Raw genomic sequence first — 26,697 nt, 5'->3', positions numbered from 1 at the left:
AAAACCGAAGAGTTGTAATTAGCCGTATGAAGATCTGAAAATCTGACGTTATCAATCTTATCAATCTCATAGCTGTTTCTACGGCTGGCCAGTAAAACCACATGCGCAGCTTGATTTTCTCCGTCCCCGCAGCAAAACTGCAACGCTGCGAGACAGATCTCTCTATTTTCTTGCATATGTATATCTTAATTTCATATAATGTCCCTTAATCTAGGCTCCGCATTACGGAAACTTATCAACTATGGGTATTTAACTGCACCAATCCCGCGGGTTTCATATTTCGCTTCCTCGAAATGGAGCTCCGCGGTCTGCCGCTATCACCATAGAGATCACGCATTCCGCAGGCATCGACGATTACTCCATACCTCGCTAGATACCACCCGAGGAGCAGATACGCCACCGCAAGCTACACTCCAGAGTAACATCTCGAAACTTGACCCTACGTCGCTTCCATTGTCATGCCCTGGCTGCGGCGCATTTTCGCAATGGGTCACTCCCGACGAAGCTGGTTTCTATTCTCTTAGCAGGAATGCTGTAAAAGAGTATATGCGTTGCTTCTCTCCTGATCCTGAAGAATGCAGCTCTGCAGCTGAAGATGTGCGATCGAGCAACAGTAATATCAGCATTATCAATGATGCGCCGGCCGAAAATGGACTGGCTGAACAATCTGCGACAGGGCTCGAAGGCAAGGGGCGATCTACCTCAACTCCCTTGAATAGCCTGCACCCAGCTAACATAACATTTCCTATAGGCACACCCCCGCCAAGTGATATAAAGGTTCCATTCTGCGACAGATGTCACAATCTCCTAAACCATGGCCTTGCATCTCCCATTCCCTACCCGTCATTATCATATATCCAAGACATTCTAGCCGAATCACCATTCAAGCACAACCATGTCTATCACATTGTAGATGCCGCAGACTTCCCCATGTCACTGATCCCTAATATTGGACGAATCCTCTCCCTGGCGAAGATGCGCTCCCAAAACCGAAGAGCGAAAACCATACAGTACAGTGGCGGGGCTAGAAAACCCTTTCTTAGCTTCATAATTACACGTTCTGATCTCCTTGGTTCCCAGAAGGAATTCGTGGACCATCTCATGACCTATATATTGAACGTTATGCGTGAAGCACTAGGTACCAAAGGGAAATATGTGCGTCTGGGGAACGTGCACATGGTTAGCGCGCACAGGGGCTGGTGGACGAAGGATATCAAGGACAAAATCTGGGAAGAAGGCGGGGGTGTTTGGATGGTTGGGAAAACCAATGTGGGGAAGAGTAGCCTGCTCCAAGTTGTTTTCCCAAAATCCCCTAGAGCTCTACCTCCTTCCAAACTATCTGCCAGTAGGAGGTTCGATGGGAGTTTACAACTCAACAGGCGGAATATGAATCTCACCGACTCCACCACGCACTACAATGAACTACCTCTTCCAGGAGAATTTAAAGACCAGGACCCTGACCAGGGCGGCAAAGCCATTGAAGAAGTTGACGTCCTCCTACCGCCAGCCCAGAAAGTAACTCAGTACCCCGTTTTCCCCATTGTCTCTTCCCTCCCTGGAACCACAGCGTCCCCAATCCGCATCCCTTTTGGCAGAAAAAGAGGTGAAGTAATCGACCTCCCCGGCCTCGCCCGTGGGTAGCCTAGGAGATTTTGTCAAAGACGACTATAAACCAGACCTAATCATGAAAAAGCGCATAAAACCCGAACGTCTGACACTGAAACCCAAACAATCTCTTGTCCTCGGTGGAGGACTCGTCCGCATCACACCCGCTGATGCTGACAAATTTATCATTCTTGCCGCACCATTTGTCCCCATACAACCACACGTGACGTCGACTGAAAAGGCAATTCTCATGCAAGCAGAGCAGCGTGACGTGCCCAACGTCCCGAGAATCGCCAAGGAAGGAATTGCAGAATCTATACAATCTGCTGGTGTATTTGAGATTAAGGGGGATGTTACGAAGACGTATGGCAAACCAACGTCGCTGTCGTTGGATAGGAAGCGAAAGAAACTGCTAAATACGTTACCGTATCGGGTTCTGTCGACGGATATTCTAATTGAAGGGTGCGGGTGGGTAGAGCTCATTGCGCAAGTGCGCAAGAAGGATCTGGAAGCTGGGTTTATGCCGAAGGTTGAGGTATTTACTCCAACGGGGAAGTTTGTGGGGAATCGAATGCCTATGTGTGCGTATTCTTTTTTGCTTGAGAAACAGCAGAGATCTGCCAAACGTCGGGCAAAAAGGCCGATGAGGATTATGAAGAGGGCTAAGCGGTCTGCCAAGCGGTCAGGCAATTAAATGCTTTTCAAAAGCGTTGTATTATTACATTTCTTTTGGTTATGAACGTGTAAAATATAAACAAAACTGAACGATCTGACGAGCAAATTTTTTATAGCTCTTATTGTTGGTTAGGCGGTATTATATCCCTTTTTTGGGTTCAGCATTTTTGTATAGTTAGATGTATTTCAGTATAGAATCTAAGCATTGTTTGAGGGAATAAATTTGGTCTTCGTCACTTGACAAGATTTACCCCAGCATTTATGAAAATCTATCCTCTTCTAATTCTTGGTTTTATGGTCTTGCTCTTTAAGACTAACCCTTTTAGATCTTCAAATGTCATTTATTCCTTAATTTTCTCCCCACGTACCTTTATGGTGAAGTCCATCCTGAACAAACAAGGGGGGGGTTAAAAAGCGCACAGTCACGACTCACAGGCTTAAAATAGGTGAGAAACCAAAAAGAAATAGAATCAAAATCATAAAAAAAGGGATCACGCCCCATCCACCTCAGAGATATTCTCGAAATGGAACGTAGGTTGTCCAGGAACCGCATTCTCCGCAATCGCTGGCAGCCCTTCCCTGGTCTCGCCATTCAATGTTACGCCAGCCTTTCCACCCTCCTCGACAGCCACGACCTCCACAATCTTGCACCCAGTGGTCCTAATAAGGCCCGCAACCATATCACCCAGAGCCTGGAGCTCATCAAAACCCAGAGCCCGGTTAAAGACAGTCTCCGGCTGTTCCTTAGCAGTAATCAATCTCTTCTTCAATCCCTGCACGAACGGCATGGCCTTCTTCATCTCACCTAATTTGCTCACTTTGCCGTTGAGCTCCTTATCGTTGATGGAGAGGGAGACGGCATCGAAAGCTTCGCGGACAAGATCAATATATTTCTCTTGCCAGCTGGGGAATTTCTTGGCGGCGAAAATGGTAAGCTTCTTTGGTTTGCGGGGGTCGAAGTTCACGGTTTTGCCTTTGGAGAGTTTGCGGACGAAGGTGGCTTCCGAGGAGGTGATGTTCGATGCGGTTGTGCGGACATATATGAGAGCGGCGGAAAGGGCGGGAGATGGTCCGGGGACCTCAGGGAAGAGGGCGTTTTGGATAGTATCGGGCTATTCAGGAGGGTGAAACAAAAGTGATTAGCTATCTTGGATATATTCTCAATGGAAGTGGGAAACGGGTAGAAACTAACCTTCTTGAGCACCTCCAGCCACACATATTCAGACCAGTGAGGGGTAATTGGAGTAAGGAGAAGGGCTTGAAGCTCGATGTAGCGGAAGAGCACATCACGGTGCATGCCGATACCAGCTGCTGTGGTTGACTCCCGATAAAAGTCTCTTGCGCTGGTGAAGTCGTAGAGAGCACTCTTCAAAGCAAGTTTGAAGTTTGTACTGAGGAAGGATTTCCAGTTAACAATACGTATCAAATGAAGTAAGAGTGAGCGCGAACTTACTCTGCATAATGCTTCCTTGCCTCTCGAGCTAAAACATTCAGTTCATTGTCGAACAATTTGTCGAAGAACGCATCAGCGGGCCCAGTACGGAGAGAGTCATCTTTCGCGACCTCTTCGATCCATTCCTTTAAAGTAAACAAACGCAGGATATTACTATTGGCGACTGACTCTTCAAAGTTTGCGTCTTCAATCGCATCACCCGCATCCGCAAAGGCAATTCGTGTGGCATCCGCACCGTATTTATCCACTGCATCCTTCAGAGTCAAGAAATTGCCTGTACTCTTGCTCATCTTCTCTCCGTTTAGTAGCAAGTGGCCATTGACTCTTATAGAACGTGGCCAATACTCCCGCGGGAAAAGAGCGGCGTGAACATACAAACAAAATGTGAGATGGTTCTGAATAAGGTCTTTGCCCGAAACCCGAACATCGAGAGGATACCAGTATTCAAACTCTCGCCGCATGGTAAGCAATGCGTCTTTGCTAATACCAGTTGCTTGGATCAAATCATCTCCAAAATCTCTCCTGGTGAAAACATAATCCCATATTTCGTCTGTCATTTGCTCAGGCTTGATACCGAGGCGGCCCGGCTCCTTTCCGTATCTATCGGCATGTAGAAGGTGAGCAATAGTATAGTATGCTTGGTAGATCGTACTGTCACTTAAACTTTCGACCAGGAAATGTGGATCCCAAGGCAGTTTGGAGCCTAGCCCATACGTTCTTGCACACGCCCATCGATTAAGCCACTCAAGGTTCTTTTCGAAACCGTGACGAGCCTCCTCTGAATACGTGTTTAGTGGCCCTTTGACATAATCAAGAGTCTCATTTTGCCATTGTGGATCGTTCTCGCCGTAATTCAAGAACCATTGACCAAGGTATGCTACTACGCACTCGTCATTGCTTCTGCTGACTACCTTTCCCGCGGGGTCCGCGAATGGGAACGCGTCACCACTCTTGAAGAGAGATTGACGGACTTTTTCTTTGGCCTCTTGAACAGGCTGGCCCTTAAACTCTCCATGAAGCATTGTGCCTTTGTAAAATCCTTCCGAGTAGGCCAGTTCCTTGGCTTTTGCAAGTTGAACAGTATCCTTAGGTGAATTGATCTTGAGTTGTTTCACCAAGGTTGGTGCGGTAAGACTCCCATATGTGGGGGTTTCAATGATAGGAAGGATCTCCAATTCAGCCCATTCCTTTTTAATGCCGTGGTAATCTGCTTTCTTTGAAAGATCGACAACAGTAGCATAATCATCGGGACTGTCTGATGGCACTGATGTAACTACACCAGTCCCCTTGGTAGCGGACACAGTGTCCATAGGAAGTATTCTGACACCTTCAGTATGAACGGAGAGAGGCGCATTGACCAAAGTGCCAACGAATGCCGAACCAGGAGCTTCAACGACAGGCTCTAGTTCGCTCTGGTCTCGCGGGAAGTTGCTGCTGTCGAAAAATGTGCCTTGGAAAGCCATATTCCAGGCAGCGCGTTTAGTAACGACATAATATTCCTTATCACTGACTTTGTAGAGACCGTAAATTATCTTGGGACCAAGAAAACAGCACGTTTGTCCGTACATAGTTTCAGGACGCAGAGTAGCAGGCACGAAGTACACATTGGCGTCAGCCTCAATCTTGTCCTTCACGAGCTCTTGGACAGCTGGTGACCATTCTTTGACCTTAAGTTTCAGAGCTGTATATTCTTGTGGACCAACACCTTCTCCCTCAGTCCGGTCGTGGTCCATACACGGTTGCCCATCCTTGGGTGAATAGATAGTATACCGGTTTCCATACAAAATTTTCCCTTGCTCGTGAAGGCGATTCATCTGCCAGCGAGTAAACGCGTCATAGTAAGGGTTGGCATCCGTGGTCACGAACTGTCTCCGCCAATCGATCCTGGCTCCCAGGCTATCGAGGTCCCGTACACACAGCGGTGGGAAGAATTCTAGCCAGTGAGCGGGATCCGCAAACTTATGGACTTCTTCAAGGGGTATACCCAACGCCAACATAATTTGGAACTGGTACTTCAGCTTCACCGTCTTGGCAGCGGCTTTACTCTTCTTCCCGGAAAACCTAGTAAGATCTTCCTTTGTTTCCTGAGTGGGAGCCGGTGGCTCATCTGGCTCACCATCTTCGTCAGTATATCTCTCGAAAAAGTTCCCGAATTTCTTAATGTCGTCCACCAACTTATCAGCACAGGCTTTGATAGGCATCCCTGTGCAATGGAAACCGAGGGGGAATAGAGCTCTCTTTCCCTCCATTCGCGCAGTTCCCGCCATGAACTCTACTTTGCTAGCAGTAAAACTGTGGCCCGCATGCAAAGTTCCATTCATATATGGGTATGCCATGGTGCCAAAGAATTTTGGGAACTTTTCCCTGAGGTCTGCAGGGGAGATCGAGTCCGGAGGGATTTCGGATATCGAGGGGGCATCGACTTCGAAGACCTTGTTCGCCTTCCATTGCGCCTGGTATTTCTTCTCAATCGCGATGAGGGTGTCTCTTTTGTCCGTCTAAACCATTCATATTAGCAGTGACCTCCTCGACTCATGCTGCGGGGCAGAGTCCATTCACATTCTCAAGCTTCAGTGTATTTTTAGCGCTATTGCTGGCATCCAGCGCTGCAGCTGCAGCTGCAGCTGCGGCCATAGTTCCCAGGTAAGAAGAATCAAAGAACAATTTAAAAGTTAGGTGCAGTAAAGTTTGATATGTTGCGAAGTTCGAGTCTTCTCATGGTCGGTCGGTGTTTTTCACATCGCATCAAAAATTAGCGGAGCCCAATCGTTGCTGACTAAGCACATTTTCCGGGCTCGGCCAAGCTGTCAGGACTTTATATTATCCGATCCATCGTTGAAAAACTTCGATATACAGATGTGTGCATTCAAGAGCTGTCAATTTTTGGCTAACACCAATTGACGACGATTGCCTCACACGGTGCTCATCGCAATTTTCCCAATTATTTAGTCACTGCCTTCAAGGACCGTATTTTTGTGGAGGAAGCGGAGCAGCCGGCATCATGGTGTCCCTCGTGAAGCGGATGCGAATTCTAAGAGAGGTCAGTTGAAGACAGCATATATTCACCTAATTGAAGCACCTAAATTTGTTCTATGGAAGATACATTACTGACAATTTCCTTCTTGTCCTGTAGAAGGTAGATAGATTTTCCGTTTAATCTCCCGGATTTCCACGTCACTTTTACACTGTCAAAACTACCACGCTTCCCGTCACCGTTAATCATAACCTGATCCACGGAATGATATATGGAAAGAAAATACTAATAGATGCCTCCCGCATCTTAGCTGTTAAATATGCGAGTTGGACTCGGTGCCGCCATACTCCCCAAACCCTCCTCTAACCCCAGATTTCTCCCCTTAACCCGTATTCATATCACCTACGCCCGCAAAGTCTACGAAGGCCACGGAGGCGCGCGGAAATTCTGGCGTATCTGCCTTCCCAGGTTAAAATACCACAACCCAGCGCTTTTCATAACCGTGAAACAGACAAAGTCACAAGAAGGACCGGCCATCCTATCGTTATACTTCAATAACAAAGCGGTTGCCGAAGCCAGCGGACAAACAACACCTACACCTCCCCCCCCCCCTCCTCAACTAGAGGGAGAAGAGCAACTATCAGATTCCTTCGCACCACCTCCGGCTGAGTGGGAAATAGTAAGGACTATTAATTTAAAGAGGAAGACGATTGGGCGTATCTGGGAGGACTTCAAACTGATGACTGGCGTGGAGGAGATCCCGATCTCACCGGAGGATCAGGCGGAGATCGAAAAGGTGAAACGTCAAAGGGAGTTGAGTGATTTGGATCGCAAGAGGGTGGCGGAGAATAGACAGATGATCAAGGATCAGGAAAAATTGCTTGAGGCTTCGAGAGAGGATTTGAAGAAACTGAGGGAGCAAGCATAGAGACTCTGTTGGGGATTATGAAGGAGGGTGTACAAACCCGCCTTTCCCTGTTTCCTTCCATCTAAGCTGTTCATTACAGACTCATTTCAAGTGTAACTTTCTGGTCTTTTTCTGTTTTTTGGGCGGTAAGGAGTTAAAAGATGTTTAATTGACGTTTTGCATTCTCGTTCCCAATCAGAGGGGTCGATGATCTCACTTATTAAATATACGTGTATAGGACGATGTATAGGACGATAAATAAATCAGAATTCCAGGATATGCTGTAGCATGAATATCGGCACACGCCGTATGAAATCTGGGATATTTTGACGTTGACTAGGCTGCCGGAAATACCATCAGCAAATACTAACGTGTTGGGGGGTGGGCGGGAGGGTGTTTCGATTTTCAAGGAACATGGATTAAATATTGAAGAATACAATGCTATATCAATAACAAAGAACGCCATCACCATCGCCAGCATCATACCCTAATACAATCATGATAGAAGGGAGAAAGAAAGGAGGAAAAAAAAAAAAAAAAAAAAAGGGGGAGTGAATCCAGTGTTTGAAGCCGCTGAGAAAGCAGACACGTTCCAATATGGTCACCAAAGGGAAGAGGAAAAAAGGCAGGGCGTTGAAATTGAAAAAAATGAAATAAAAAATAATAATGAAAATGAAAATGAAGCAATGATAACCCTTTCGTCTAGAAAAGTCGTTTAAAATGAAATGATCCATAAGGTTAAGGTGCATGGAAATGGATAATATAGTGGGGAATGTTACGGCAAAAGGTTGCCCGAGGTCATGTCATGAGGGGAGGGATACACAGAAGCAAGAGTAAGGGGGTGAAAGAATATACACATGAGATTCGAGCAAGGCACAAATCCAAACCTCAAATCCCCCTCCCAACTAACTTGCCACGGGCTGAAGGATAATAGGGCTGGAATCATTCCCTACCTTTATCCTCTATGCTCGCAAAAATGGGCAGGAGTCCGAGAATAAGTGTAAGAAGAGAATTCATAAAGTAGAGCCATCATTTCCATTCACATGCAGGGAAACATAAGGTAGCTACAAGATGTGAAAAAAGTCAGCGACTTGATTATTGAACATTTTGTTTTGGGTCCGTTTTCTCATTACGAATGGTCTGGCGTATAGTTCGTTTCACCCAACATGCTCTGTCCAGGGGCAACAGACGGGGCTGCTGGCTGCGGCGATGTTTGTCGTTGCTGTTGTGGTGGTGGAGTTGAATGCGCCGGACCCGCACTTGCAGATGTCTGTGACGGCCTGTTCCCCGTAGCTGCCTGAAGCCGTTGATCCAGAGCCTTTAGCGCAAGCGCTCTGCGTCGCTCAGCTTCCTCCCGCTTACCCGTACCCCTCCCGCCACCCATCCTGCCATTGTTCATGAAACTGGGAAGTCCTGCCTCGCCACGTGCCATCGCCCGCTCGTTGCCTGATGCGATATCCTCGTCTGAGAAGGGCGTGCAGATACGAACGGTGATGAGAAACAAGTATATCTTATCCGTGACGAAGGAGATGGCGGGCTGAATGGCGTCTGGGAAGAAGTTGGCGAAGGCGAAAGTTTCACTGGCGTCTCCCTTGATTCCGTGGCCGTTGGTTGAGGTGCCGGAGAGATCTGGTTGGCGTTTATAGAAGCGGAGATATGTCCAGCTGGAGAGAAGGCCGAGCCAGCTTAGATTCAGTGCGACGTCGGTTCCGAGTATGAGGCCGCCAATGGCATTGAGGAGGAGGAAGAGGGCTGGGAAATGCTTGACGCGCATTTTCACGAGGCCTTTTAGAATCGTTACCGTGTGTTCCGGGACTAGCTGATTGAAGGCTACGAGGAAGGCGGCTTGTATTGATATACCGCCAGATATTCCCTTAGCACTGTGGAGAAAGCAAAGTACATAAGTTAACAACAGGCTTTGTATTAAAGAAAATAAATGTTCCAGAGGCGAAGAGTGGGAAAACGTACGCAACCCCGGAATTTGATGTAATCCCCGCCCAGAGTATGTAAAGGAACACCATAACAACATTCGGCATCAACGCAACGACAAGAATAAATTTCGCAAACTCCCGAGATCCCCAGGCCCGTTCCAGATATTTCCCACCATAAAGCACCGTCGCACCAGTAATTATGACGGTTAAAATGTTCTGCTCCAGGAAGGTCGCGGTCAAGAGCGTCCAGGGATAAAATAGAAAATTAGACGGGACCAATGTCAAATAGGGAATCGGTGCGCCTGGTGAGCCTTCATATTTTCTCCATCTGGCAACGCCGTTCAGAAAGGATAGGGCGCAGATGGCGCTGAGAATGGCCCGGGTAATAGGGGGAATATTTATTCGCGGTGCCATTGAGGGACAACTATTCGGGGGCAGGAGTGTCTGGGGATATATTTATGATTTTCCCGATACCACTGGGCTGACAGTGGCTGAGACCACCCGTCGTGGGCTGCGTATTGAGCAGGATTTTGACTTATTGTCAAGGGGATTCGACGTTAACGTTCCAAGTTAAATCGGTTGTTGCCAGAATATCCTCAAGTTCGATGTTGCTTGGGTGAAGATTGGAATCACATGACTACGTTTTCTTGTCCAAACTCCGACCTCAAATAAGGATAGTTGATCACGAATGAACCACTATGTCAAACAAGAACTATGCTCAAACAGTTTTTTCCCCTCAGTGCGAAGAATATGATGCTGGTAGTTGTGTAACCCACGGATTAATCATTGGAAACTACAGTTGAATGCTATGCCGCGCATATCTTCTGATCATACAGAGAGCCCCAATTTGAGGGCACTGACGCCCCTATCACCATTGCCGCTGGAGATACACATAACGTTTTGCATTTTGACAGGAGCCTGCCTGTTAGCGGAACCAGGTGCTCGGCCATTCACGGGCCGACATCTTCGAACGCTACTACATCTCGCAGAAGGTGAAGCGGGATGTTGAGTCTGCATATCTTGGATGTCCGGCTCGCGAATTGGTCATCCGTGCTGTGGGAATGATGAACTTGACATGGGACCCAAGGGTCCAAAAGGACTTGACGGATGAACAGAAATCTACCATCGACCAGCACCCTTGTCTTATCGAACTCGGCCGACAAAAGCAGAATCTGGTAAGTGATATGAAATGCCAATACGGATCCGTCCCAAAGGCTCAAACCATCCAGAGTGAGAGACGATTCCTGAGGAAATGTGCGAGGGACGAGATCCGCGAACGGTTTTTCGCGCAGATTGACACCATTGAGATTGAACATCAGCTTCTGGGATTATCTCTGCCCGATGATCTCAACGTTGAGGACGCGGATGATGTTCGCTTCGCGTCTGCTGAACGAGCCTGCCTCGCACGTAGCCTCTTTCAGCCTCTTAGTAGCTCTGTCCATAAAACATGTGAGCTCCACGGTCGTCGGGTGCAGGTCATCCGTGACTGGACCGCGCTCTGTGGCCTGCAGGGGGTTCCTTACAAGCAGAAGGCTTCACTTGGCGACCTCGTAACCTTGAAAGGGGAGCTCAAGCCGATAGACGTTGATATATTTCCGATGATCTGTCCAGCCACTCAATGCCTGTTCTGTCTTGGGAATGAACAGTGGGCATGCAATTTCAGTCCGTATTCATTCTCACGTACAGAAAAGATGCGGAGACATGTGTACGATTGCCACCTCCGCTATCTGGCCTCGGATGCTTGTTTTCCATGTCCTCATCCAGTCTGTTCAGAGAATGTGCGGGGCATCGCCTAATTCAAAGATCATGCCGCTTTGATACATGGGATCAATCTTTGAGCTGTAGCGAACTGCCTTAGCTGTATCTGGCTTGCTGGTCAAGCCGAACTTCTTTCCACATTTCTCCTTTGTCACTATACTTTTGCACGAGTCATGTACCCAGAATCGCGTCTAATTTTAACCTTTTATAGCATCACGATATCCCCAGCCAAGCTGTCCGGCAAGGTCAGCTGCTGCATGTATATTCGCCTGGTCATAGCGAACAATGGCTCAATTTTTGGACGGGAGCGAGCAGACCGGCATTGCGTCGAGAATAACACTGTCTGCAACTGTGATCTCCATGTCTCCAAAGTAATGAGGAACAGCGGCACGCGATAGGATAAACGAGTAGAGTAAGAACGCGCATTTATGGATGATTGAAGAAAACTGCCTTTTCATCAAATATAATTTAAACAGTTTAGATTATTACAAACATTATCAGAAAACGTAGAAACCTGCAGAAGACGCATCCTTTGAAGGGATAATTATTTGGCATCGCATACGTGGCTTAGCATCGCCGGACGCGATTATCACTTCGCTCTGCCCTCACCCTGTACGGGGAACCTGGGTCAGGGGTTTAAATTTGCGAATTTCCACAATTCTTTTTTGGAACATGATCAGAACTTACTTGGGAGGCCCCGCATTTAGGCTACCATAACAGGTGGCTCCGAAAATGGCTCCCATACATAGCGAACCTGTCTGGTCACCCTTCCAGAAACACTTTGTGTTTATCCTTGATCAACATTGAGATTAAGAACATGCAACATAGCCTCACTCGACTTAAATTGCAGACCAACTCGCCATTTTCCTCCAAACTGACAAAAATTGTTATCTCTCTTAGTTGCTGATGCTATTCTGTCAGTGGCAGAAAGCTGTGACTTGAGACAGTTACAGCATTGCTTTGCTTTTTTTCCCTTTTTTACTTATTTATTTATTTTCCCAACTACTTTCGGGACGTCACTTCATGACGACAGATCTGGTTTAGTAGAGGCCATTAACTTATGCCTCTCTACATTTAATACAGATTTCAAATAGGGCATAACCACTTCCAAACAATGATAATCTGCACCTTGTCTTTGATGCCATGTCACCTTCACTTGAGTGCACAATCCATGGCTGTCACTATGAAGGATAGATGCCTATGGACAGAGTTGGGTCCGGGGTAGACTTGCCGCGCAGAATTACGCTTTCTCCTAGCACTTCCATGTCGTGGAGCGCTACCCCATCGGTGAGATCAACGTAAATATGGACCTTGGCTTGACCTGGGGTCATCGAAATCGAGCAATGACACTCGTCTGGTAGTTTCTCACCGGTTGCGGTGACGGTCGTCGTGTTATGAAACGAACCCCTAAGAGACAGTTAGGATACTGGACTAATAATAGATTAGAACATGGATAACGGCACACATGATGCGAACTCCGGTTTTCCCAAGTCGTTTAGCACTCGCATAAGCCACCTGCTCAGTGGCATCTTTCAAGGCGGCCTGATCCACTTTGAATACTTTGGCATTGTCAGGCAGGTTGGTAATTGCGTTAGGGCCCCATTTGACGGTAATGCCATCGATCGTGCCCTCGTAGGAATCGGCGGGAAGATGATTGGGAAAGGACATGGTTAGGGATTTTTGTTGAAGGCTAGCGGAAGCGAATAGGTCTCCCAACACTAATGGGGGAGAGTAGGAAAGGAAGAGGGCTTCTCCGAAAGGGTGAATATCAGGAATGGGGAGTAAGACCAGAGTAGTTGGGAGGTTAAGGGCCGGGGTGTTCGCAGTGAACAGCATTCGAGATGTTTGAGAGATAAAAATCAGGAAAAACTCGAGACAGATGGGAAGAATGACAGACTTCATATATTCAACAGATGTTGAACTAACCCGGGGCCACTGCCTCAGGGTTAACAAATGCCGCTGCTCTTCCTCACTTCAGTAGAATGAGCGGCAAGCCATGCAAAGACTAATCAGGGTGCCTGAAAAGACTCGCACTCACCAACCCTTTCAGCCGGGTAATTTTAGTATGTGAAATTTGCAATCAGTTGGTTGACAGAAGATGGTCTTTCTGTTTTTGTAGATGGTTTCGCTTGCCGCCCTGCCATTGTGCTCAGTGAGTAGCACATGTTTGGTCTGCAAGCATTTGGCTTGCCTCAGGTTTTGGCCAGGCCACCGTACATAGTCCAAGAGCTTATATTCCTTCCTCCTGAGGCATCTTTGGTGTAGCTAGCTGCCTTAGCACATCTATGATTGTGCACTCGGGAGGTTATCATCCAGTCGACTTGATAGCCTTAAAAAAGACCAAACTGGATCGGGGTCAAAAGCGCAGTCAAGTACAAGAGAATCGAGTCGGCGCTTAGAGAAAGTTGTCAAAGAACTAATAATAGAAGGGTATCTCCACGGCAAGGCTGCAAGGCAACCCTCACTCGGTGGTTTGAATCCATAATTGAGTGGCTGAATCAATTGAATGGTAGATCCCCGAGCGACCTGAATCGCGCGACATACCGTCACAATTCACATTCGTGCTATCTCCAGAAGGTTGTTGTGGGCAAGTGAAACTCGGAAGAGCCTCAATAGGTGCCAAGGATGCAGTAGGGATTGAAATGGGCAGCAAGAAAGTGATCCTAATGGGCCTAATAGGTTGAGCGAATGGACAAGATGGGAGATGGGGTTTGAGTCTGCGTCGGGGTTGGTCATTTAAGGGGGGAGATACTTAAAGTTGACGACTTTTCGCGGGAACAGAGGTTGGCCTCGAGGTTCAAGGTCACCTGATAGAATCAACAATATTAATACCAGTACAGTACGAAAAAAAAAAAAGTACATATTCAGCCTCTTCTCCCTTTACTATATCTCCCGCGAGTAGCTTTAAGCGTTTGTGCGGCTTTCTTCTTTGTGGCTACCAAACCCGCGATGACATGCTCGCTCGCCTTACTCCCTGAACAACTCCACCGTCACCCCCTCTGGCATCGATACAGCAGCAGCAACCCCAATACCCCAAGGGCAATGACATGGCAGACTTCGGCGACTTTGTGAGCACTGAGGACGAGGAACTTGACCTCGAAGAGGTTGTCGAGCCCTGGCAAAAGTACGATATAAAGGAAACTCCACATGTCTTCTATCCCATTTGTGTCGGAGAAGTGCTCAATGAGAGATACCTGATAGAGCACAAAATCGGCTCTGGAGGCTTCTCCACCGTCTGGATGGCCCATGACCTTCAGGATAAGAGGGATGTAGCCCTCAAAGTCATGTCTTCGGGGGAATGGGAAGAAAATGAAATCCGCATGCAGGATGAAATCCTTCAGAATGTACAGGACACCTCTCACCTGGTGACATATTTGGCGACCTTTCTACTCCCTGGAGACAAGTGTCATCACCGGGTCCTAGTGTTTCCCTTGATGGGCCCATGCCTTTACCCTGTTATCCTGAGAAAGATGTCCATGACCACTCGCATGTCCGCTGCTAAGCAATTGCTAGAAGCAGTGGAAAGTTTACACAAAGCCAGAATTGTACACCGCGGTGAGTTAACTCTGCCTCCCACTCTCTTTCCTGTTGATGCGCATTTTTAATGCATATTTAATAGATTTGAATGAGAGGAATTGTATGTGGGGGATGGTTCCTCTCCACAATCTCAACAGGAGTGCTAAATACAAGACACTCGGTCGGCCATTAAAGCAGATCATACCATTCGTCGACCTCTGGAAGCAGGGAGAGCTTGTTCGGCCCATTCAGATCCCTGAGGACTTACGCACAGAGGAATTCTATCTCAGTGACTTTGGTCTGGCGATGAAACTTGGCGACCCCGTGACTCAACACGGCTATCCGCCTATGCAATTTTGCTCCCCAGATCGATTTCATAGGAAAGATCCAAGTCTTGCCTGCGACATGTGGAGTTACATGGTCATCTTCGCAGAGCTTTACCTTGGCCATCCGCCTTTCCCTACCTGGCTTAAGGGTGGAATAATAACTGGTATCGTCAGATGTTTGGGTCCACTACCTGAGCAATGGAAGGGCCTTTACACTCAATCTGGAGGCCTTGATTCCTGGTATGATCAGCATAAAATACCCGATCCAAATCATGAACTTGCATCAACAATTGCATACTTTTGTCCCGAAGCTGATCCAATTGAGCGAAAACATGTGCACTCCATTATGTCTAGAGTATTTACTTACTGCCCAGAGAAACGTCTGACCGCAACACAGCTTCTGCGGGACCCTTCATTCAGAGCTATCATGGACAAGTATGGTTGTTGATGTTATATTATTCTCTTGACTTCCTGTGCTGCGTTGTTGTTTCTTTCTTGCATGCTCTGGGGTTTCTCTTTTTTACTTTTCTTTCTCCTGAAGGGATCGTCTTTTTTGCTTCAAGAATGTGAACGCAAGCTTTTTCGGTTACGTACTGCGTACTTTGTATTTAGAGAGTCTGTCATGAAATACATACATGTAAACTATATTTTTTTAATGCTTGTCACAATGAATCTGAAGTGAACAATCAACATATGTGGCCACACTGTAATCACAGTTCATTCACAACTACAATCCTAGTGCAAACTTCGTTCGAATATGTGGGTGGTCTGGCATATTTCTCTGAATAAAATACTGCGAAATAGGCCCAACACCTCTCATGTCTATGTAGGACCTGACAACTATATCGGGTGGCAGATTATACAGGTATTCGTGCACAAAATGACCAGTGAGGGAGTGCCTGCCGATGAAGCATGAGATAGCGTATTTCTAGAATGAGTTGCTGGTATATTGTTCTGTTGGCTTTCGCTGGCCCCAGCTGGGGGCGAGGATCCCACGGATGAGGTTACCAGGGAGGCCCAGGTCGATGCAGTTGGGCTGGATATGCTGGAGATTGTTTCTTCCATCTTAGCAGTCTTTTCGCTAAGAGTGTTACATATGGTGCGGATCTCAATAATCGAATTCTGAAGTGCTCCATTTGCTTCCATTATCTTCGCGTTTATCTCGCACAAATTTTGGTTTGAACTCTGTAGTTCATCCACTTTCTTGATCAGATGGCGAGCCAGCATGCGATGAATGGACGGTCGGCGAGGGTTACCGGCGCTGGTAGTTATATAGATAGATAGATAGACCCAGCCCAACTCGCAAGGCTGGACCTTGGCTTCTTGAAGGCGAGCCCTGCAATGGCTAGCAGGGCCTTCAGCAGTGCAATTCAAAATAGAACCGCAAGAAAATTAGTGAGTGGCGTTCGATAACAACGAGCTAGGCATAACAGGATCTACTTGATGGTGATGTGGCTCTGAGTGGGATTATAAATGCTGAAGGGCACCAATCGCTTACCCATATTCGGGACCAATCCAGGGCTTTGAGCGATGCTGGAGAGTGGGTGACAAAGTATGAAAAATATCCATGAAGTATATCCTAATATCTCATACAACACCCGGCCAAATTTGCATTATTCGACTAGCTTAGTAAGATAATATTCAATTATGGGGCAGCAGATGGCTGGGGCAATTCGTCTGCTTCGGATCATATTCTCAGACTAGGGTACACTTACGATGCAGAAAACTAGTCAGAATAGAGGACAAAAATTGCTATTGATTCTATTCAAATAATTGAATGAATCTATTCAAGCCATGCAACTGGCATCATCACTCGGCATATTAATGTCTCTTTGACCTTTGACCCTTTGTGCTTCAGCCCCGTTGGAGGGGTCCTCAGCACCCTAGCGAGCCTTCCCAACCGCTGGCATTCACTCTGTGAGGAGCGCAAGAACAGCGTAGCTCTCCATGGAAAGCGTGGTTTTCCAAATATCATAGTGAGCCCTACGGGTTTCAGCGAGATTATGAGGTGTGCATAGGGGTACGGAGATTCTATGCATAGAAATGATTGGATGCGAAGGGCACGGGCTCCAGTCAGGGTTAATCTTGTCGGGGAGACGGGTAGCAATGCATTCACATGGATGTGGTCAATGGTGATAACAAGAATAGGCTATATATATATATGGTTTGAAGGATCTAATGTTGAGATTAACCGTACACACTATTTCAAGGAAACAAAGTTTCTCTTCCGCTACCGTCCTTACCACTGTCGCGGCTTCTTCGTCCGTGATGATCTCCTGACCTGTGGAGAATGGGACGCCGCCCGCTTCCTCACCTGGGAACCCCTGCTCCCACTCCCGATGTCTAATTTCTCCTTGTATTGCTTGAGCTGATCTGGAGCAATCTGTGCCAACTCATCCTCTGTCCACCATGCCGGTGCCCACAGAAGATATTCAAGGCACCCGTCTCCAGCCTTGCGGCACATGAGGAATATGAGGGCTGCCCGGGTCTGGACTGACGCAGGTTGAAGGGGACTCGCTGACTGTAGTAGGTGTCTCCTTCAAGGGCCCATCCACGGAGACATCATCGGCGAGCTTAGTGGGAAGAGATAGTAGCGGTTCAACGTTCTCCTTGTCACTGCCCTCGCTGACCGTGCCCGTGTAAGACACTCTGTGACCGTCAGGATATGACTCTCTGGAACCAATGGTGCTAGAAAAGCTCGCCTTCGCTCGTCATGGCCGCTATTTCCTCCAGAGATTGCTGTACGGGTTCCGTCGGGCAGGGGCCTGATTGCTCCTGCACTTACGGGTCCGTCTCCCTCTCCGCGTCCCGCAGCGGCATATTCTCAACATCTCTTCCAGTTCCAGTCTCACTATTGCTCTCAGGCTCAGTATCGCCATCCAGGTGTTCAGCTCCTCGATCTTCGTTGAGAGGCTGAGTGTCGTGTTCTTGATCCATAACATTCTCTAGATCGATTGGGTTGTCGGGCGAAGATCCAGGCTCTGTATCAACCGAGCGAGAGGGAGAATGATGTCGGCGTGGTATCCGCTGCGGAAATTGGTCCACAGTAGAGAGGGTTCGAATCTGCGAAGCTCTGGGGATCACAGAAGCTCGTTGAGGAATCTTGATCAAAAACACTGGGAATCAGAACTAGGTCTCGATTGCGACCCAGAGCGCTTGTACCTACCTGGAATTTCGTTCATCTGGCGTCGCATTTTTCGGTGCACGAGGACCTTCTGGACGAAAGTCAGGGGGAAAGCGAAAAAGACATCTCTGCAAAAGAGAAAAGATGCAAATTATGGCCTGTTACGCCGAATGGGTAACTCAATCGTGGAGCAGACGGTCTTGGATGAGGAAGAAAGGCGCCTTTTATCCATTTGCAGGTCCGACATGGAGTGCCTGAAGAAGCAACGCTTCCCTTCCTTTTCTGGCTTCTATCCTCAATTTCCCCTCAACGCATGCGACTCCTCAGCCGCTCCCAGTCCAGGGAGCCTCATTAGAATGGTTGTCGCCCGTAATATCCAGAGATCTCACTGCTGCCAGTAAGGGTGGACCAAAAGCGCCGTAATTCATGCGTAATTCTCCTTCTTTTGCGTCTGGCATTTTCTGCCGCCTGCGCGGCGATGGGTAGAGGAAAAAAAAAAAAAAAAAAAAAAAAAAAAAAAAAAAAAAAAAAAAAAAAAAAAAAAAAAAAAAAAATTGCCCCCTGTCCACCACTGTCAACCAGACAATATCATCTCGGTGATCAAGTACCACTCAGGCTGCAAAGCATCCACGCTCGCTGTGAGCTCTGGAGAACCAACAGGGAACGCCGTCGATACCAACTCCGCCTTGTTGTGACAAAATGCACTGCTACGGTTGCAGATCAACCATCCATTTTCCGTTTCCATGCCCGCCGCTGCAGGATCTGCCTTACATATCCTCGCAGTACGAGCAGCGACCCCAAACTAAGGAGCCAACGAAAGCCGGAAGCGCCCCTCTCACGGAGGATACAGCTGAGTGTTACGGAGCAACTTCTGCCCGTCCACGCACCACCTGAGCATGGATCATAGCAGAGTAGAGCCGAGACCAAGGAAGACTGGCGAAATCCCTGCCCCTTTTAGCAACAATGCCTGATTAATCGGTGACACAAAAGATTGCGTGTCCTTGCTTTTTCAGCTGAACAGGGGAGGCCCGAAGCCGACACGTAATTTCTGGGGTGTAGTAAGGTAGTCATTGTACTTGATGTGTGGGATGTTCTCTTTGGCGGCGCGCAATCTGAAGGAATGGTCACCAGCCGTACATCGCAATCTCCACAATGACGGTGGAACACCGAACTTTGCGCTATTGGGAAAAGAGGATACAAGATCAAGGGCAACAAGTAGAAGCCACACAGCAGAGACGGGTAATAGGCAAGTAAAATAAAAACCACAGGTCCCAAAATGACAAATCACTCAAATAGCACTGCTATCTTTGAGTTCGGAAAACCATCCAGTAGTTGTTGTTGGATGCGACGGGAAAATGAGGCGGCAAAAGAAGGGAATCACCGCAGCCAGCCACGAATTGTCGCACCCCAAACCGCCCCAGTAGCATGCCTCAATTTCCACACGGTCTAAGATTGGACCGTCGGTGTTTGCGATGTTGCATCGGGGAAGGGGAAGTGGAAACGATCAATGGGCCTAGAACTGTTCAGCTGCGGCGCCGCTGAGCCGCGTGACACCGACGGTGGAGCCAGAAAGAAGGAGACAGGGAGAGAGGGGAGAGCATCGTGAGGAAAGAAAGGGGAAAAAATAGGGAAGATGGAGGGGAGATGTTCGAGCGGCGGGAGGAGGAGGTTTATATAGTCTAGAAAGCGGCGACATGGGCCCTTACCCGATCTGGGTGGCGCTAAACCCTACGAGGGCAAACTCCCCATGATGCGATATACCCCAAGTCTTAGGATAGAGAATGATTTCGAATCGTCGCAGAGATGCAGTAGCAGCGTTGGCCGATTTGGTGTCCTGTTTGCACAACCCAACTCCCTTCTTCCTCGGGGGTCCAAATCGGGGCTTCGTAGAAGTCACATGACATCCAATTTACATGTCATGTGATCCAACTCCAACCAGCTCGGAACTTTCATTCACTGCACTAAGTTAACTACCATCCAAGGACGTGGGCAGTTGGGTAATAAATATAAAATGTAAGGTGAAGAGGAGACTTGTGTGTATTTGTTGTTTAACAAGACAACACCCGACGGTAAGGGTTCGAGTTCTTTCTCGACTCGGAAGGGTCCGCCGCCTGAAAGTTTGCTGGTTGTTTCGCTGGCAGCTTGACTAAGCAGCAACAAAGCAAAACAAGCCGTACCCGTACGCTGTGTAAGGCTGACCCCGGGCCAAAAGCGAACCCCGGGCCGCCAAGCCCGGTAAGGTACCGTTACAACAGCCATGCGCTAACCCCGATCGAGCCCCCAAGCCCTTGTGCGTTGGAAGAAAACAGGCAAAGAAAGGAATGGATGACTCCGGGGCGACAGGGCAACAGGGACCACAAGGGACCACAAGGGACCACAGGGACCACAGGGACAGCAGGGAACAAACAGGGCAACTGGGTCAACTGGGTCAACTGGGTCAACTGGGTCAACTGGGTCAACTGGCAACTGGCAACTGGCAACTGGCAACTGGGCAACGGGCTGCTGGCAAACGGGCCATTGGCGCAGGTGGGTAGAGAAGGAGAACATCTCGCGATCTGCAACGAAAAGTCAAGATCCCTACCCTACCTCAAAGTCCTCAGCCTCATCAATCTCTTTCACCGGAGCAAAAGACAAAAAAAACAAACTTCCCTCCACCCACACAACTCCGCGATAAAACTAACTGGCCTGCTTCGAATTCCGAACACTGAACAGCCACCACTCGCTTCATACCATCCCGACTAGTTAAATACCCGCGTTCCCCCCCCCCCCCTCTAACCGCATTTCGACAATAGTCGCCCACCGTTCAAAGATTCAACGATTCCTGTCCCCAGAGCTGAGGTGAAGCGGCCCTCCCCACATCTCCCTACTAGCCTCCTGAAGTTTCTGACGCAGTAGAGCCGCCCCCCCCCCCCCTTGCAGACCTCCGTGAGATCGCCTTTCCCAAGCACCACGCATCATTGGATCCCTGATTCATTCCTCGTTGCCAATCTTCAAATTTCGAGTTTCCACCCCCTACTCTTCGGTAACTTCTCATAACCAAAACCCTCGAATCGTGATTTGTGGATTTGTGGATTCGTGCTGTAGTGGTGTCGTGCTTCGTTTTGCCCTTTCCAAATCGTCGCTGTCCATCAATCTCGCATCCTTAAAAGCATTTTTCATTTTTCCCAATCCATACAAGGGGTCAACGGTTCATCTCTCTCATTCCACCACTCTCCAGCTCCAGTGACCACCGCGCTGTTTTATATTTACACAGGACAACTCCCGATCGCCCTATGCGCGTCGGGCCTTATATTAAGTATTTTTGGGGTTTCCCTCACAGGTTTTCTTGTCATCCAATACCTCACCCCCCGACTCTCGGTCCGGAACAGCGCAATCACTGGTTCTGTTTTGCGCTCCCCTTGATATCGCTCCTGCTATTTTACACTGGAGGGTTGAACGTTAAACGCCAAAAGAGGTTCTGAACCTGCCGCGAAGGCGTGGTATGTTTGGCTGGCATTCTCCTCTGCACTCCACTGCTGCTAGGTCGCAGCCGTTACACATGTCACCATGGCATATACCGGCCTCACGTCGCATCATGTCAATTACTTGATTTGGAGGTGAGTCTTTCTGCGTATATCCGCTGAACAGCACCACCCGCAATTAAAAAAAAAAAAAAAAAAAAAAAAAAAAAAAAAAAGAAAAAAGAAAAAAAAAGAAAATAATAATAATAATAATAATAATAAAGAAATAATAAAAAAAATAAATAAAATAATAATAATAATAATAATTGCGTTAATACATATATATATTCTTCAGCGCTTGCTTGCGCTCACTCCGGTGATCATTTAAGTAATGGAAACTAATCGAAACATCGTAAAACAGATATTTACAGGAATCAGGTTTGTTTTTACAGATTATCCATAATCTGCTATTTCTGTTGGTTTGCCTGATTTGGTTGCTTACCACTTAATCACCTATATTCTAGGTCACGGAGAAGCTGCGGTGATGCTACAGCGCGCTTGGAACCACAATCCTCAAAGTTTTCCATTTGCACCATATATTAAGCCATACGCCTTAATTACTCTAATCCAGAAAGGCCTTCAATATTATGAACTTGAACAATCATTAGACCAAGCAAGCCAAGTCCCGCCCCCTTTTATTGGTAGTTTTATACCGCTGGTCAGTCCGTTCTAACTATGCTTTCATTTTTTCTTTTTCTTTTCAGGCTGGGAATACACTCTCCTCGACGCCAAGATCTTTCTTCGGCCCGCCTGTTAGCGACTCGCGCTTTCCGGCAGAAGGTAACGACCAGACTGAGACCAAAGATGGACCCGTTGCCGCAAATCATATCCCATCATCATCATCATCACCACCACCACCCAAGTCTACAGGGAGTAAAGAAACCATAGATGGAATCGCCAATGGACATTCCAATGATGTTGGTACTCCACCCTTACCTGGGAAAACTCGCAAGCCTAGCAGTGTCAAGGAGACCGGCTCGACCCTGAATCCGGATGAAAAACCCAAGGATATCGATCAGCAAGAGCTAACCCAAGAACCGGCTGCCGTTACCAGGGAATCTCCGTCGGTTGAGCCTGTGGTAGATGCGGATGGGGATGTTGGTATGCGGGGACAGCAGGAACGGGAACCATCGCCACCAATTTTCACATTAACAGTTGGTCAGAGCACTGGTGTTCAAATATCTCCTTCCAAGGCGGCCGATTTGGGTCCGGACACCATCCTTCTTGATATCGATGGGGATAGTCAGATCACACAAACCCTGTGGCGGCCAGATGATCCAACAATAGTGGCTGCAACCGGCGACACATTTTGTAGCTTATGGAAGCCCTCAGGACCACGCTCGTCGACTGCACCAACTCACGAGCCATTGATCGAAAGTAAAAGCCAGGCTGCTGGAACATGCGTAACTGCTTCAAGTTGGGATTCCGCTGGCAAGATGTTGGCAGTAGCTACGTATAGTGACCCGTTGAATGGCAACATTACCATGTACAGTGCGGACGGCACTGCGGTAGACCTCCTTCCAGATCTACCAAGGATGGTATCGGGGATACACTGGGCTCCTCGAACTTTGCAGATGGCCGTAGTTTTATCCGACGGACAGCATTCTGAATTAACGCTCTGGGACCAAGCAGTTCGACCAGGAGAGTTCCCACCACCCCACGTAATCGACGGGCTCGTGCATGACGTATCATGGTGTGGGGATGAGGTCATCTATGCCTGCGGAGATGGATCTGTCTATGAATATCGCACAGACACAGACATGCACCTCTCCAAAATCTACCCATCACCCTATCCCCAAGAACCCTGGACCTTCATCGCCAGCGCCAGAGTAGCCGACGGTGCCCCAGTAGCCATAACAGCCTCCAGCTCAACTACGAACATCTGGATCCCCACTCACGACATCAGTATCACAACCGCACACCACGCGGACATCACCTCCCTTGAACTCCGCCCCGAACATCAATCCCACGTCCTCCTGCCCAAAACACACTCCCTCCTCTTCGCCACTTCGTCCATGGACGATACGGTCAAGCTGTGGAATGTCGATGTGGAGTCTAGACAGATACACTGCTTGCATCGGTTGTATATGGGGCCGTCGTCGCCGGCGTTGTGTGCGCGGTTTTCCCCGGATGGGTATGCCATTGCTGCGGCGACGGTAGATAGGTTGTTGATTTGGAATGTGGAGAGAGGCGGGGTGCCGTTGGCGAAGTGGGTCGCGCCATCTGCTGAAGCGGGGGTTGGGGTGGGGACGAAGAAGGAGACGGATGTAGATGAGTCGGATGTGATGGATGTGTTGGAGGAGGAAGGAGCCTTTTATAGATCGTTGTCGTGGGATTGTGATGGGAAGAAACTTGCGTTAGGGTTTGGGAGACAGGTAGGGGAATTAAATTGCCTTCATTTGTTTATGTTTTATTATAACTTCCTCCCCCCACCAACCCAACAAAGACCCGCTGGTTCTATTTTACTCCACCCCCTTTCCCCTCACGCTCAACTATACTAACTACTTCCCCTTTAGATGGCCATCATCAATCTTCAACGGTGACGCGCGAGCTATATGTGATTGCCAAATAAATCAAATCCCCCTTTCAACACTCCATAGGGAAAATTATCGAAACTTCATTCCGTCCCATACGCTGCCTGCCATGAAATATCGACACACATCTTCAATGTCCTCAACTCGTTAACTGATGTTAAGGGGCTATTTACGGTAGAAGTGTTTTGAAAAGACACATCGATATATCCCTTGCACATTGTCCTTTTCAGGACACACATCAAATTCCAACTTCTCCCCCTCCTACATTTTCCCACAATGGAGCGCGAACGGCCTTGTCGAAGGTTTGCAATAAGTTACTTGCTGCCAGCAATATTGTAGGATAATGCCATTAGCAAGAAGAGGTGCTATACTCCCGTACCATCAGCCCAAACCTCCCGGCAACCGGAAAACGAATCATTCACTTTTCCAGGACCCTTCCTCCCCGCCTCCATTCTCTCCCTCAGCCGAGCCCGAATCCTAAATCCTTCCTCCACATCCCTCCAATCACGCAACCACGCACTAACCCCATCCATCAACGTATCGTCATCTACATCGCCATCGTTACTGTCATAATCTCCATCCCCACCCCATAACACCCTCCTTGGCTTACCCCATTGTCCGCGCCCGTGGTCTGAAGTCTCAGACCAAGCATGTTTGGAATTCCTCCCTTCCTCTCCCTCTTCGTCTTCGCACTGCCGCATCTTCCACCGCTTTATCCACCCTTCCAACCCCCGCACTGTCCCCTTCAATCCTTCCAGCTCGATCGTGTTTTCGATCTTCTTCGCACGTCTATATTTGTTTCGTGATATGTTAAAAAAAAGAAAAAAAAAGTAATACCACTAGTTTCTTTATTCCAGATCAATACCACCTTTTATTGGATGTAAAAACGTCTCGTTTCCAATTTTCATTACTTTTGGAAGGATTGGGGTGGGTTTGGTGGGAGATCCGCAACTTACAGCTCCTCCAATTGCTCCTCCAAATCCAGAATACGCTGCGCGAGCTTTTCACATTTCATCGTGAACACGGCGTTTAAGTGAAGGCACTCTGCGCGGCGCTGCTCGAGGCTTCCGGTGACGACTTTTAGATCGCGGATGACGTTGTCGAGTTGATTGTCGAGTTTAGTCTGTGTTTGGTTCTGGTTATGGGGCTTGATATTGGCATCTTGACCTCCCGGCTCCAATGATATGCAGGCCAGGCGTGGATCATGATGTTTGTTGGATAGTGTGCAGCAGTGATTTGTTTTGCGTTCATTCTCGCCTCTATCTACCTTTACTTCTTCTTCTTCTTCTTCTTCTTCTTCTTCTTCTTCTTCCTCCTCCTCCTCCTCTTCGCCTGACGCGCCACTGGAAATCTCGGTGATATGGAGAGCTAGGAGGAGCGCTTCTATACCATCTAGATATCGGTTGATGGCAATAGATTTCTGTGGCGACCATGACAGCGACGTCGACGGTGACGTTGCGTGTGATGTGAGTGGATGATAGGGAGAGCTATTACTATATTCATTTCTGCTGTTTTGGTTCTTATTGTCTCTATTATCAGGTTTTGGATGGGAATCGGAGTCGGTTATCAAATGGGTTAGGTGTATTAGGCGTTCTTTAATCATTGTTGTTGTTATTATTGTTAGGCTTTGCAGGTGGGATTTTCCTGTCGCGTTCATCGTGTTTATTGTCGTTGGTATTGTCGTTGTCTCTGGCGTTTGGTCAGCGTTTCCTGAAGATTCAGTGTCCATGTCGATTGCGGAGTCAGAGAAGGGGAGGTGCATTGAGGAATCGGTGGTGGTTGTTGTTTTTGTTGTTTTGGCACTTGCTGGCTCTGTCGTTGTCATCGTCGCCGTCGCCGTCGCCGTCGCCGTCGCAATTGGTGACAATACCCCCATCGTCGCATTATCGTTTCGTTGTGAAGCCAATATCGCCAAATCGAATTCTCCTTCCCCGTGCATGTTTTTTCTTTATCGGTTGCTATTTATTATTTATTTGCTTTTCGCGTTGCCTACTGTAATTTTGTTGTAGATAGAGAGCATGTACAGGACGCGCATAAGTGTGTACACCGAACGTGCCACCTGGTTGGAAAGGGTGTTGTTTCTCTTGCTGGGTGTACCTCAGCAGCAACGTGCGTTGTTGGAGAAATAATAAATATGTACCAGGAAAACAAGGATAAATCTCAGATTGAAGCGAAAGGGGGCCATGTGATCAGATCACTCTTAATTCCTCCCACCCTCAATCCAACCGTTCCCTACAGAGTACGAGGTATCTGTAAACAACATGCATGCACTTCCCATCAGTGCTATTCATTCTCGTGTCCGCGGAGCTTGCAAAATTTTCCCCCCTGCTTCGTTGCTTGCCGCTTGGCACTTGCTCAGGAATAATAAATGCCGTGGCTGGTGAGGGCGATAGT

The 26,697-nt window shown here is 48.0% G+C and overlaps 12 protein-coding genes across 12 annotated transcripts; 7 read left to right on the top strand and 5 right to left on the bottom strand.

Annotated features, from left to right (window-relative positions):
* Positions 1 to 198: 198 nt before the first annotated feature.
* PAAG_11972 (hypothetical protein) lies at positions 199 to 1,641 on the top strand (the record flags this gene model as incomplete). Its single annotated transcript, XM_015847529.1, has 1 exon — positions 199 to 1,641. One exon carries the CDS (start codon positions 199 to 201, stop codon positions 1,639 to 1,641), a length of 1,443 nt encoding a protein of 480 aa, XP_015702832.1.
* A 43-nt stretch (positions 1,642 to 1,684) lies between these two features.
* PAAG_11971 (hypothetical protein) lies at positions 1,685 to 2,299 on the top strand (the record flags this gene model as incomplete). The annotated part of the gene is made up of 1 exon (XM_015847528.1): positions 1,685 to 2,299. One exon carries the CDS (start codon positions 1,685 to 1,687, stop codon positions 2,297 to 2,299), a length of 615 nt encoding a protein of 204 aa, XP_015702831.1.
* Positions 2,300 to 2,771: 472 nt separating this feature from the next.
* Positions 2,772 to 6,367, bottom strand: PAAG_05015 (leucyl-tRNA synthetase; the record flags this gene model as incomplete). The annotated part of the gene is made up of 4 exons (XM_015845443.1): positions 2,772 to 3,392; positions 3,473 to 3,671; positions 3,734 to 6,231; positions 6,293 to 6,367. 4 exons carry the CDS (start codon positions 6,365 to 6,367, stop codon positions 2,772 to 2,774), a joined length of 3,393 nt encoding a protein of 1,130 aa, XP_015699669.1.
* Positions 6,368 to 7,026: 659 nt separating this feature from the next.
* PAAG_05014 (50S ribosomal protein Mrp49) lies at positions 7,027 to 7,635 on the top strand (the record flags this gene model as incomplete). The annotated part of the gene is made up of 1 exon (XM_002792832.2): positions 7,027 to 7,635. One exon carries the CDS (start codon positions 7,027 to 7,029, stop codon positions 7,633 to 7,635), a length of 609 nt encoding a protein of 202 aa, XP_002792878.2.
* A 1,108-nt stretch (positions 7,636 to 8,743) lies between these two features.
* On the bottom strand, positions 8,744 to 9,959 carry PAAG_05013 (hypothetical protein; the record flags this gene model as incomplete). The annotated part of the gene is made up of 2 exons (XM_002792831.2): positions 8,744 to 9,494; positions 9,583 to 9,959. The coding sequence occupies 2 exons, from the start codon at positions 9,957 to 9,959 to the stop codon at positions 8,744 to 8,746; spliced, it is 1,128 nt and encodes a 375-aa protein (XP_002792877.2).
* A 284-nt stretch (positions 9,960 to 10,243) lies between these two features.
* Positions 10,244 to 11,341, top strand: PAAG_05012 (hypothetical protein; the record flags this gene model as incomplete). Its single annotated transcript, XM_015845442.1, has 2 exons — positions 10,244 to 10,312; positions 10,484 to 11,341. 2 exons carry the CDS (start codon positions 10,244 to 10,246, stop codon positions 11,339 to 11,341), a joined length of 927 nt encoding a protein of 308 aa, XP_015699668.1.
* Positions 11,342 to 12,484: 1,143 nt separating this feature from the next.
* On the bottom strand, positions 12,485 to 13,139 carry PAAG_05011 (hypothetical protein; the record flags this gene model as incomplete). The annotated part of the gene is made up of 2 exons (XM_002792829.1): positions 12,485 to 12,710; positions 12,769 to 13,139. 2 exons carry the CDS (start codon positions 13,137 to 13,139, stop codon positions 12,485 to 12,487), a joined length of 597 nt encoding a protein of 198 aa, XP_002792875.1.
* Positions 13,140 to 14,350: 1,211 nt separating this feature from the next.
* Positions 14,351 to 15,593, top strand: PAAG_05010 (kinase domain-containing protein; the record flags this gene model as incomplete). Its single annotated transcript, XM_002792828.2, has 2 exons — positions 14,351 to 14,858; positions 14,923 to 15,593. The coding sequence occupies 2 exons, from the start codon at positions 14,351 to 14,353 to the stop codon at positions 15,591 to 15,593; spliced, it is 1,179 nt and encodes a 392-aa protein (XP_002792874.1).
* A 392-nt stretch (positions 15,594 to 15,985) lies between these two features.
* On the bottom strand, positions 15,986 to 18,339 carry PAAG_05009 (hypothetical protein; the record flags this gene model as incomplete). The annotated part of the gene is made up of 5 exons (XM_015845441.1): positions 15,986 to 16,406; positions 17,389 to 17,597; positions 17,644 to 17,833; positions 17,931 to 18,261; positions 18,312 to 18,339. 5 exons carry the CDS (start codon positions 18,337 to 18,339, stop codon positions 15,986 to 15,988), a joined length of 1,179 nt encoding a protein of 392 aa, XP_015699667.1.
* Positions 18,340 to 20,590: 2,251 nt separating this feature from the next.
* PAAG_11970 (hypothetical protein) lies at positions 20,591 to 20,803 on the top strand (the record flags this gene model as incomplete). Its single annotated transcript, XM_015847527.1, has 1 exon — positions 20,591 to 20,803. One exon carries the CDS (start codon positions 20,591 to 20,593, stop codon positions 20,801 to 20,803), a length of 213 nt encoding a protein of 70 aa, XP_015702830.1.
* Positions 20,804 to 21,815: 1,012 nt separating this feature from the next.
* PAAG_05007 (WD repeat-containing protein) lies at positions 21,816 to 24,270 on the top strand (the record flags this gene model as incomplete). Its single annotated transcript, XM_015845440.1, has 4 exons — positions 21,816 to 21,865; positions 22,131 to 22,147; positions 22,234 to 22,391; positions 22,474 to 24,270. The coding sequence occupies 4 exons, from the start codon at positions 21,816 to 21,818 to the stop codon at positions 24,268 to 24,270; spliced, it is 2,022 nt and encodes a 673-aa protein (XP_015699666.1).
* A 271-nt stretch (positions 24,271 to 24,541) lies between these two features.
* Positions 24,542 to 26,242, bottom strand: PAAG_05006 (hypothetical protein; the record flags this gene model as incomplete). Its single annotated transcript, XM_002792824.1, has 3 exons — positions 24,542 to 24,624; positions 24,683 to 25,092; positions 25,260 to 26,242. The coding sequence occupies 3 exons, from the start codon at positions 26,240 to 26,242 to the stop codon at positions 24,542 to 24,544; spliced, it is 1,476 nt and encodes a 491-aa protein (XP_002792870.1).
* Positions 26,243 to 26,697: the final 455 nt, after the last annotated feature.

The sequence above is a fragment of the Paracoccidioides lutzii genome, assembly GCF_000150705.2.
Source record: "Paracoccidioides lutzii Pb01 unplaced genomic scaffold supercont2.13, whole genome shotgun sequence".
Lineage (NCBI taxonomy): Eukaryota > Fungi > Ascomycota > Eurotiomycetes > Onygenales > Ajellomycetaceae > Paracoccidioides > Paracoccidioides lutzii.
This window is presented reverse-complemented; position numbering and strand designations above follow the sequence as displayed.